Source organism: Rhinoraja longicauda, chromosome 15 (assembly GCF_053455715.1).
Source record: "Rhinoraja longicauda isolate Sanriku21f chromosome 15, sRhiLon1.1, whole genome shotgun sequence".
In the NCBI taxonomy this organism is placed as follows: Eukaryota; Metazoa; Chordata; class Chondrichthyes; order Rajiformes; family Arhynchobatidae; genus Rhinoraja; species Rhinoraja longicauda.
Window position 1 is genome coordinate 31,694,893 of NC_135967.1, and position 12,490 is coordinate 31,707,382.

The 12,490-nt window shown below is 39.4% G+C and overlaps 1 protein-coding gene across 5 annotated transcripts in view; it reads right to left on the minus strand.

Moving 5' to 3' along the window:
• Nucleotides 1-12,490, minus strand: part of mid2 (midline 2) — a 190,487-nt gene that overhangs the window by 98,083 nt on the left and 79,914 nt on the right. For 4 of the 5 annotated variants that reach the window (XM_078412436.1, XM_078412438.1, XM_078412435.1 and 1 more), the window contains exon 2: nucleotides 222-937. In XM_078412436.1, the coding sequence (XP_078268562.1) occupies nucleotides 222-881 (660 nt within the window). In that variant the 5' untranslated portion in view covers nucleotides 882-937. The remainder of the gene's footprint in view (nucleotides 1-221; nucleotides 938-12,490) is intronic. The other variant, XM_078412439.1, reaches the window with a different exon arrangement.

Genomic DNA, 12,490 nt, shown 5'->3' on the forward strand with positions numbered 1-12,490 from the left:
TGGCTACATTAGCAAAGCTGAAACTGCAATGCAGAAACATAAAGCCCCGCCCGCATTGTTGGAATAACCATCCTTTGACATTGGATACGTAATCAAGTTCCTGTCTACTTGTTTAGGCTGCCGATAAAAGATGAAATGGGAAGATTAAAATTCTGCATAAAGGACAAGATTAAATAGACCAAGTGGCCTGGTCATTCACAGTGAAGCTCCATATACTGTACCTTAAGCTTGTCATATCTATCACTCAGTGAGGAAACCTGATGCTCCCGATGACGTCCTACAAGTTTGCATAAGGCACAGATCAGCTGATCGTCCGTGACACAGTACATATTCACCTTTTCATCTTCATGCTCCAGACACATTAGGCCACGCAGGTGAGAGTCCGGAGTTGGCTCAATCAGCCGGTGGCCGGTGAATGGTTTTTTGTTAGGGTGGGTGGCCCTGAGGCACCGGTCACAGTAGGAGACCTCACAAGTCACGCAGGTCTTGACTGCATCCCTCGGTGGCTCTTGCTCACAGAATTGGCACTGGACCCTCTCGGAGGACATGGTGACGGGATCCTTGTAGGGCCGGTCACGGCGGCATTCACTGGGGGAGTTGGGCCCACTCAGCGAAGCTTTCTGAAAGCGATCGATAATGTTCTGCAGAGTTATATTCCGCTTCAGCCCTTCCAAGCCACGGTGGTTCAGAGATATAACATAACGACAGGTTGGACACTGGAAGGCAGCAATTGATTTGATCGTCTCGTTGGTGGTGCAGTGAGAGACGAGGATTCGGTGGGCGCAGTTGAAGCACAGACTGTGGGCACAGGGCAACAGCAGAGGATCTTCAAATAACTCCAGACAGATTGGGCAGGTTAATTCCGATTCAAGTGTTTCCATGTTCAGGCAAAGCAAGCTTGCATTATTAGTGTTACCCAGGGAAGCTGGTCAGCTACCTGCAAGAGAGTTGAAAAAACAGTGTGAGATGATTGTACGCTCTTTAAAGCATGCCAGACATGTTTCCCTTGAATCCAACCTTAACATTAAATAAAGAGGAAGATCAATGTTACAGACAAAATAACTATAATCTTAACTCAGTAAAAACCTAAATGTACACTACACGGGCCATTTGGCCCACTGATTCCATACTGCCTGAAAGTGGGAGTACTCACAGAAATATAATCATACAGCAAGGATGATTTTCGGCCCAACTTGCCCAAGATGCCATATCTACACTAATCCCATCTGCCCGTGCTTGGCTCATAACCCCCTAAACTTTCCCTGTCCATTCTTGGTCCTTGGCCAGGTTGGTTTCAAATCTTTTTATAAGGCTGTAACGTATCTTTTCTGCTCTTTTTTAGTGTTCAAGCCTTAGAGTAGATGAACTCCAAATGATATTTAGGGCGCCTTTCATGCATGGTCTGCTATCTTAGTGGATGTGGGGATTCAATCCAAGATCGTCTGTTGCTCTGTATTTGTCAGTATCCTATAATTTATCAAGTATTCTCTTCCTTTGTTTGCTATCTCATCGTTTGACTATTCATAGTCCACGCACTTAATCTAAATCATTTAAACATAACACAAAAGGCAAGGGATTTAATAGCCTTTCTGAACTCTACTTCATATTGTCCTGCATCCACAAAAAAACATGACCATCCCCGAACAACACCACCCTGATTGCCCTTGATTGTGCCACACTAAATGTTGTTTGTCAAAAAATACACAAAGTACTGGAGTAACGGTGAGTCAGGCAGCATCTCTGGAGAACATGAATAGGTTTTGTTTGAGTTACTCCAGCATTTTGTGTCTATCTAATATTTTTCTGATCACATTTTCCCACCATTAATGTTAGACTGATTTACCTGAAGTCATTCCAACTATTAAACTCCTGCTGGATAACGCAAGGTTACTGTGATTTGAAAAGGACACCAGATTGGGTTACAATACTAGCAATGGCCTCCTAATTGTTACAGCTACAGTACTTGTCCAACAATCACCATAGAGTATTTCCACCATTTATAAATGAGGAAGAGGAAGTGTTGAGCATCGAAAAAAATGTATGTATTAAACCGGGTCTCCATTTTAGTGAAATAAACGCCAAATGTATCTCATTGTTGTGATGGATGTAATGTGCATGAGATTTTAATTTGTACAACACCTTTTACCTTTTCACCAAAAGCATTTTTCCGTCAAAGGAGACGGTGTCAGATTGACCAGAGCCTGCTCCGATAAGAATTGGATAATTTGTTTTTAATAATGTTGAATGAGTGATTAAAGAGCGTGGGACTAGGTTTTGTGTGTAAAAATGTAATCTATAGTGAAAGATAACAACTAATGTAGGAATGACCTAGATATATTAATGCAATTTACAGATTTCAACTTAACTAAAAGCAGAGATTTTTTTTTTTCATAAGCAAATATTGATTATACAAAATAAGCACAAATGTTCAGTGTCACCACTATTCTGAAGGGCTTTCAAAATCTTACATCATTCTATCCTACGCGAGTCCATTTTATCTCAAATAGTTTTGTGCTTACAACACTGGTCATGGAATCTCTATTCCAATGTTCACGTCCCTTTTGGAAGACTATCTCTGATCATTTGTTCAGCAACCAATCTATCCCAATTAGAAAGTTTAGTGATGTGTAGCACTAATGTCTATCTACCAAGGACACAAGAGATGGCTGAGGAAACAGCTTTCAGAATCCACCGTCAACTCCGCTCAGTATCTAGTGTATCTCAATGAGATCACTTTCAGTTCTCTAACTTCCTGTGAAAGAGAGTAAATTTAACATTTTTCAATACATTTGAATGTAGAAAATGTAACCCAAATGCACAAAAGGGGAGAGCAAATAGAGAATTATAGACTAGACTAGAATCTATTTTTAAAAAAGATCGATACATAAGAATTCTTGTGTCTGTTTTCCAAATGCATGCTTATTTTAAGCATTTGTTCGAAACATCATATTTTACCAGTTGCACTGCTTATTTTTTTTTCTATTCTTCCTACCACAAATTTCCCAAACATTATTTTCCATCTGCATTTTCTTGCTCTCTCTCTAAGCCTTTACAAACCATTTGAGGGCTGCTCATTGCTCACTTTCCCACCTAGCTTTACAACAGCAAACAAACATTTTAATAGTCTACATTTTAATCTGAATTATTAATATAAATTGTGGAGAGCTGGAGGTGCAGGGTTATTTCCTGTGATTTTCCTTTAGTAAAAACCTGAAAATCGGAAAAAATGCCCCTCAATTCCTGCTCTGTCCTGACCTTTAACCTGTCCCCTATCCGTAAAATATACTCCAACTCCATAAGCCTGGTTTAATATAATTGATTCTTATATTGAACCTCTTCAAATACCTTTTGAAGATTCAGAAGGAATCTTCTGAATCCACTGAATGTTCTTTGCTAATTATATCCCTAACAATCTGTTTTAGGCTTGTTAAACACAACTTTCATGAAACTATGCTGACGTTTCCTAATCATTAAATTCCTAAACTGTTTCTCAGTTTTTCATAGATTCTACCTTAACTAGTCTATAGTTCTTTCTTTCAAGTCTCTCCCTCCTTCCTTGTGGGTTTGTGTCATTTCTATATTCAAATCTGCCAAAATAGTTTGAAACGGTAAGGACGTTTGGAAGGATAAATTTACTTTCTCTCACTTTAGCAAATGTCCCTTCCTTTAATCAGTACATCCTAATAGATTGGTGCATATGATACATATGACAATTAAACACTCTTGACTCTTGTATGGATCTGCATTTCACAGTTCATATTGTGCGCATCCTATATCTTAATTCACCATCAAGATCAAATTTCAGACAGTAAACCTTACAACGCTAAGTGTTAACTGAGATCACTATAAAATTGTTTTGTCTTCACAAAATCATCGGAAAAATATGAAGAGGGGATTGCTATTTGTTCCTGGTGGCTCATGATTCACAAACATACATTCAATTATTTCATTGCTTCTTAAGTGTTTCCAGTGTTTATTTTTACCAATACCACTACAATCGTAAATTCTTTTCAAATGATGATAACATTTTGTGAAAACAATCTCCTAAATCTGGCCTTCATCAACTTGAACTTGTGAATCTTTTGCTCTGCTTTAAATTTGGCTAAAACAATGAGACATTCTTCCAGATCTGCTCTCTTGATCCCATTCATCCATTTCTGTGATTCACGTCCAGCTCATTTCCTTTGAATGGAAAATATGCAGTCCCAGATTTTCCTTATAACCCAGGCCTCTGCCTCTAGGAATTAACTAGGTCATCCACATTTTGAAATTCTTCATTTTGTTAGTATTCTAAACTGGGCACTTGTAATTAAGACTCCTGATGAAGAGTTATTAATCTGAAATGGTAGCTTTGGATCTCTCTCCATAGATGTTGCCTGACGTGCTGATTATTTCTAGTATTTAAAAAAAAAATTCATTTGGATGTTGAACACGCAATGTTTTGAGTCTGGTTGTTGACATGGCTACAAACCCTCTACAACCAACCTCTACAGGGAGCACCTGGGTACGCCAGCCACGCTGTTCTGCCTCGGTTGCTAAGTCTGAATACTTCAGCCATTTGCGTTCATGCGCTTCACCAACTGCAGCCTCCCAAGGCACAGTTAACTCCATGATGTACAGGGACTTCTGTGAGGTTGACCACAAGATCAGGTCCGGCCTGAGATTAGTTGTGATGATCTCTGGTGGAAAGATGAGCTTCCGGTCTAGATCAGCCTGCTTTTTCCAGTCCCGGACAGTGTCCAGGAGGATCGGTTCCCTTCTTGCAAATGGCTTCTCTGGAAGTTGTCCTGCTTTTACAAAAGTTTTTTTTTTGAGAAACCAAGCATTGGGGGAGGGGGAGGGGGCATTGGTGGTGGTTCTCCTGCTTTCCAAGGCAAAGGGTGGGATTATCAGATAATTTATTAATTTGTAGCTGACTGATTCAAGAAGAGAATTGAGCAATTGATTTGCTCTGTTAAAAACAGCTCCATATTGACTGGACTTTCCTGATGCAAAATTATGATGATTATTTCTTCCTTTTCTTATGCACTCCCTTGAGATGCATGGGTGCTGAGACAGCCCATGAGGCCAATACCGACCTTTTTCACAGTTGGGGGCAGAAGGTTCCTGATGTGGTAGCTAAATCAATAGGATGCAAGGCAGAGTATTCCTTATACTGCTTACAGATTTAAATACTCATCAAATACTTGTTTTCCATTTTGAACTATCAAAATGCCCAAGAAAAATAATTATATTCCAATATTGAATAATCCACGCTACCATATCTAAGGGGAGTATTGAGCTAAAATTGTAAATCTGCTTACAGCAGCAAATGGCTATAACTTATTTATTCGATCAGGTGCAGAATAACATGATCGAGAACAGTTCTGATGAGAGGTCACTGACCTAAAAAATGTTCCTCTCTCCACAGATGTTGCCCAACCCAAATATTTTGTGCACTTCTACTCATTACAACCACGTGGGAGTTTTTTTTGTTGCTTTTCCAGTGCATATGGTTTGTGTTTCAGTAAGGATGATGACAGATGCTCAAAGGCTATCCAATATCCTTTGAGTTACAAACTGGAAACTACTGAACCACTCTTTAGCAATCACTACCAGAAGAGCATCTGAACTAATGATAGGTCAGGGCAGAATAAGGCGTCTGATTCTTTTACTTCCTTGCTAAAATAACCTGTCAGCACTGAGTGTCAGGCAGGAATAATAGCCTCTGGAGACAAGAACAAAGACAACCAGTGTTGTAGTACAGTACTGCAACAAGGAGGAAGTGCCTTGTGGAGGAAGGGCAATTTACAAGTACAAAATTAGAAGGCAGCACAAGTAGTTTATTCAATTTAACTGATCGAGGGCTGAGTATCCATGTTGACACATTCTCATTAATTTCATTCACCCATCAAAAATTCCTTAATGAAAAAGCACAATGTACTAGAAAGGTAAAGTGGAACTAGGAATGGGGGAGCATTTACAGGAAACCATAGAACCATAACAAAGGTATCACAGGAATAGACAAAATAGTCAGAAAATAATTTTGTAACCTTCAGATACCATATTTTATAAGGCACAAATAGACATCTGCAATAAGGATGGACTTCCAAAAAGACCAACACCCACGTCGAAAATGAGCACAAGTAAATAACTCAATGTTACAGCCAGCGTAAGCCAAAAGACACCCGAAGTTCAAATTTAGCAGGTTGATAGTTATCTTGTGTTTGAATGCCTCTGGCCATGTGTCAGAATTACAGGTCTAGAACCAAGCACATTTCTTGGCCAAAAATAATGGCGACCAGCTGGTTTAGTGAATAAATACCACACTTTCATCTTCAAAGTTTTGTTCCAATTCAGGAGCAGAGGCTTGCAAAGTGGCTTTGTTGACAGCTGCACAAGTCACATGCATTTGATCCATTATTAAGCCGGGTCACCATATATAGCTGCCAGTAATTCAACGGCATTTCCAAAGCATTGCCAATCTTATCATCCACGTCTTGAGAAATACTAATGTAGAAAATATCATTGTGCATTTTACAAGCCACCATTCTGAAATTGGGATTAAGGCATGTTTCAATCTGATGTATATATATATGATTTGCAAAACTATAGAGCCTGTGGAATATTACTCTGCATTTAATGCACACTGTGCTGTCATGGGAATGTTTGATATGACAATGTGTGAGGTAGCATCGCTCTGCATTCAATCAAAGTTAAACCCGATAGCGCAGTACTTAGAAACGTGTGTCACTGAATCTACCATCAAGTTAAGGTGATGATAGATTTAGAGACACCTGTAGTGCATGGCTAAAACCAGAATATCTCCCATACATTTCAAAGGTTAAATCTAATTTCACATTTGACTGGTCAACATGAGGAGTACCTTCAGCAACAGGCTGGTTCCACCAAGACGCAGTACAGAATGCCACAGGAGATCCTTCTTCCCTATGGCTATCAAACTGTACAAATCCTCCCCTTTCTGTCATGGGGTAGTGTGTCACTGAATCTACCATCAAGTTCAGGTGATGATAGATTTAGAGACACCTGTAGTGCATGGCTAAAACCAGAATATCTCCCATACATTTCAAAGGTTAAATCTAATTTCACATTTGACTGGTCAACATGAGGAGTACCTTCAGCAACAGGCTGGTTCCACCAAGACGCAGTACAGAATGCCACAGGAGATCCTTCTTCCCTATGGCTATCAAACTGTACAAATCCTCCCCTTTCTGTCATGGGGTAGACTGACTCCCTCCCCCCCCCCCCCCCCCCACCTTCGCACATCCCCAATCCTTTCCACTCCCTCACTTTAATTTCATGTATCTTGTGTTTTATGACTGTTGGCAGATCAATTACTCTCCTGAGACAAATAAAGTTCTATTGTATCGTATCGTAATGAACAGCAAAACATTGACCAGAGCCTCTCAAACAAGCAAGAGAAGTAGTGTGTTTGCAGGCTCTCTCCAGACCTAGCCAATTACATTAAAGAGTGAACTTGACAGGGAAAATCTCACATCCCCTGCACTTTACTAAAATAAAATTGTCTTAAATTCAATCTGGTTGCAAGCTGGTCCATACTATGAGATAATCTTCTGTATTCTTTGGAGACGTGGTTTATGAAGAGAAAATAAAATTGCTCTATAAATTCAAGGTCCTGGTGGAAACTCCTGGGAAAAACTCCTGTGAGGTTTCATACATCAAATTCTACTTAGCATCAAAACAGATTTGAAGATTGATAAAAATTAAAACAGAAAAGTTTCCAGCAGCCAACCATGATGATGACTTTATTTCTCCTCATGGGTATGACACATAAAGTTGAAGATCAGTCAATTCATGTGTTAAATGCTCCTCTGTGCCGACTAGTTCTCATCAGCAATCAGACCTAACCACAAATGGGATCAGAAATTAGTTCACGCCAATGCACAGTTTCCTGCATTTTGCGGAGAGAGGAAAAAACTGTCATCCAATCCATGACAGCAACACAAGAGCTCAAGAAAAGGTGAAATCTAAATTTCTGTTTAATAAATTGATGTTAGCTTAATAGATTCAATTTAATTTTGTTTCAACTTTACACACCAGAATCAAATGTAGATTGGACTGATGTGAAAACATTTCCATTCACTTCATATGGTGAGGTGAATGAGCAAACTATAGCAATAACTCATATCTCAACAATCATAACCTTATTAATTGACATGTAATTAGAAAATGCTAGAAAAATCCAGCATGTTATGCAGCATCTAGGCAAAGAAAAACAGTTAAGATTCAACTGTAAGATCCTTCATCCTAGTTAATCAATAGTTCTGTTCATTTGTCACTGAACTTAGGGTACATCATTGATGGTGTCCCCATTCCTTCATCAAGGTTAAACCTATCCAGGAGCATTTACAGGATATGGTGTGGAAGAAGCTTCACTTCACAATAGTCATATGTAACCTAGAAACTAGTTAATAGCAACAATGGGTAGTAAAATGGTAACCTGTTTCATTTCCCAGGATAGAAGACTCTCCTCTTAAAACCATCTTTCTTTTCAAGACCACATTGTGTATTCTATGGCCATATATTGCAAAATGACTGTCATACCCAATACTTCAAACAGCACAAAATCAGAAACCCATTTCCAGGTTAGCAGGAAAGCAGCCAACAATGAAATGGGGAATTCAACAGAAACATCTTTACTCAAAGTGATAAGAGTGCAGCCCTCTTCCCTGGGGAACAGTTCAGGTGAAAAGTGATGCATTGAAGGGGAGGTTTTAGTAAGCATTGCAAGGGAATGGAGAGTTATGCTGATAGAGATATGAGGATACTTGAGTGAAGCATTCATGTCTATTTGGACTCGTTCCACCAAATGAATTGCGTGTGTTGAATGTGCTAGGTACTGCTGCTTTCATTCTAAAAAGAACATCAAACTAATAAAAGTCCCCCCAAAAAAGTGCTGAAGGAACTCAGCAGGAAAGGCAGCATCTGCGGAGAGAATGGACAAATGACATTATGTGATGGGACACTTTCAGGGAGGGACCCAATGACCCAAAATGTCATCTGTCCATTCCCTCGACAGATGCTGCCTGACCCACTGAATTCCTCCAGCACTTTGTTTCTTGCTCAAAATTCCAGTATCTGCAGTTTCTTGTGTGTTAATAATAGTCCAGTTTATTTTAGGTTTTTTTTCTCTGTTAAGTAAGGTCACTTCACAGTGTGTCTCATAACCAGATAGCTCTCATCGGTGCTTATATTCAGTTCTGAAAGCTGTATATGAGGCTTAGGAAGAACTGTATTCCAACCTCATGAAACTCCGAGCCTGCATTCCAGTGGGAGATAAACTGATCATCCCAGCATTTCCTTCCCAGAGTCAGAAATGACGGAATTCTTTGGCACAGTGTAATTGGTAAGATGGGACCAGGGAAAACTAACTCTAATGGAGTTCCATTCCTAACAAAACCTCTGGTACATGACCTAGTCATAAACAATTGCATTTTTTTTAGCATTAAGACAAATACAAGATCTTATAGCATCAATCCCAGCACCAGTACTGAATTGATAACATTAGCACACTTGGTTCTTGGTCCTGCAAAATATTCCAAATGGAAATCAAACTGGAGAAGGCGGAGTATGGACTTAAGCAAGAAGGGCTTCTTGGAGAAGAAGAGCTGCCATAAATTTAGTTGCGTCTCTGGTTGAGTAACTACAGTAGAGTGAAGACTATTCCATGCTTTAATTGTGCGAGAGAAGAATGAATTGCTATACACATCTGTCTTGATAGCTGGTATCTCAAATTGAATCGAATGCCCTCGTCTACTCCTGATAGGTTTGGGTTTGATGTAGATGTGGTAATCTATGTCGAGCTGACCATTTAACATTTTGTAAAAACAGGTCAAACGGTGGGCTTTACGTCCCCCTTCGAGAGTGTTCAAGTCCAATGAATATAGAAGTTCGGTAACACTCGCTTCTCTCTCATAGGTATTTGTAACAAAACGAGCTGCCTGTCTTTGGACACGTTCGATGGAAGATTTTTTTAAATTTGTGTATGGGTCCCAAGCTGCAACTGCGTAGTCCAAATGTGGTCCAACAAGGGTGAAGTATTTCTCCTTGATAGAAGTTGAACAATGATAAAAGTTGCGTCTCAGAAAATTTAGGACACCTGTTGCTTTCACCGTTGCATGATGAGTCTGACCATTCCAACGTAGATCGCTCTGTAATTTGATGCCAAGATACTTGGTCTGTTTGGATTCTTCAATGGTGGCACCAAAGATATTATATGATGTTTCGCCTGGTTTCCTCCTCCTGGTGACACACATGGTTTCACATTTGGAAGGATTGAACTGCATCCCCCATTATTGTGACCACTCAACCATAGTATCAAGATCTTTTTGCTAACTAATTGCTAACAACAGGTAAGAGGTACAGAAATGTGAAAACGCACACCTCCAGATTCAGGGACAGTTTCTTCCCAGCTGTTATCAGGCAACTGAACCATCCTATCACTAACTAGAAAGTGATCCTGACCTATCATCTACCTCATTGGAGACCTGTGCACTATCTTTAATTGGGCTTCACTGGACTTTATTTTGCACGAAACATTATTCCCGTTATCCTGTATCTGTACACTGCTGGACACTGTAACTGGACAGTTTGATTGTAATCATGTATAGTCTTTTCACTGACTGGATATCATGCAACAAAAATGTCCCCTATCCATGTTTTTCAGAGATGCAGCCTGACCCGCTACGTTACTCCAGCATTTTGTGTCTTTATTTGTAACCCAGTATCTGCATTTCCTTGTTTCAACATATGCAGTGTCTAAACCAGATTTTAAAAAAACACTGTCCACTGTGTTGTCTCTTTGACTCAGCATCAACTTCATTGAAAAACCATATGATGTCAAATGAATTCCTGATTTAATAGGCATGTAAATATAAGTGGACAGACAATGCCAAAATTGAAGAGTAATTTGCAAATGTTTACTCAAAAATATCTGGGGAGACGAAGGTACTTATCTGCTAACTCACTATGCTTTCATGTGGGATTTAGTTTCTAATAAAGATGCAGCTGAATGAATGCAAATTATTAACTATGAGAATCCTTCATAACCCAGTTCAATTCTTTGGTGTTGTGTCGTCCATCTACCACAAAGGCTAAAAGGATTATCTCGGGAAGGAAAATGGAAATGTCACTTCCAAGATAGGAAATATCAACTATTTCAAATTCATGACCTGCTGACAATGAGCCTATGAATGGGTCAGCAGAGCAGAAAGAGGAACAAACATTTTAATGCAATTTGACCACCTTTATGGCTCAGGTTTTGGAAAAACTGTCACTCATATCCATATTTAGGATTGATACAAGTCAGCATCTCCTCGCATGACTGAAATCTTTACACATAGGATTTATTTATTTGTTCACAGCTTTTTTGCTGTCCTACCATTTTCTGGCATTAAGAGCACTACACATTTTCAACTCGCTTGTCAATTTTCTGCATTGAACAGCACCAAAATATATTTAGCTATTTATTTGGTAAATCATGTTAGGGAAACATGGGGACTGGCATTTTTAATTAATCCCTGAAGTATCTGCTCAGGAATATGCTCTTGCATGTTCAGAATCATGAGGTTGTTTATTCCCATGTAAACCCTTAACTTGCACATATTATTTCTGTATCATTTATTTAAAATGGCACTGTTTTTTTCAATGGAACTCTTCTAGTTTTTCAATGGACTCTTCTAGTTTTTCATTGTCCCCTGTTAGTCATTCATTTTTCATGCTTCACTTGTTATGTTTTATTCTGGTCCTTTATCTTTCCATATTCCGTGACTCTCCTCACTGCCTGACAGCATTTTTTTTCTGATGGTCTTGTCATTTCACCTCAGGCTCTCATTTTCCCCATATATGTTTTATTTACTTTTTCTGCTTCCTTCCTACACATTTGTTTTCCCTTTCTCTATCTGTTCTTATCTCCGTATTCCGTGCCTTCTACAATATATAAAGTTACCTCCGTGAAAATCGCTTGGCATATCACTTCACACATTCTGCTCTTTATTTTGTCTTGTCAGCTTTTTTCAACATCGCTACTTTCATCTCATTTTTCTTCCAATTTTGCCACAGATTACATATTTTTGTTAAACAACAACTTCTGTTGGCCTCAATAGGCCAAAACAAAAAGGTTTGGGGTGAGGTTAATGGCATAGCAGTGGAATTGGTTGGATGGTTGGTATAAAGCTTTACTGGGGTCTCTGGAGGAAGTGAGAGAGTAAGCAGAAAGGGATAACAGAGAGTTAAAGCTGGGCAGAGCCCTGCTTCAATGAATGAACAATGGAGTGGTTTGGTAAAGAATGCATGCATAGCTGGCCACTAGAGATGTAGGGAGGGTCAAAGTTATGAGCAAATAGCAAACTGCTGGAGGAACGCAATGGGTCAGGAGGGAAGAGACCGATGAGATTTTGGATCAGGACCCTTCTTCAGACTTGAGAAGCCAACATTTGTAGATTCTTGTGTCTCTGTCAAAGCTACAAAC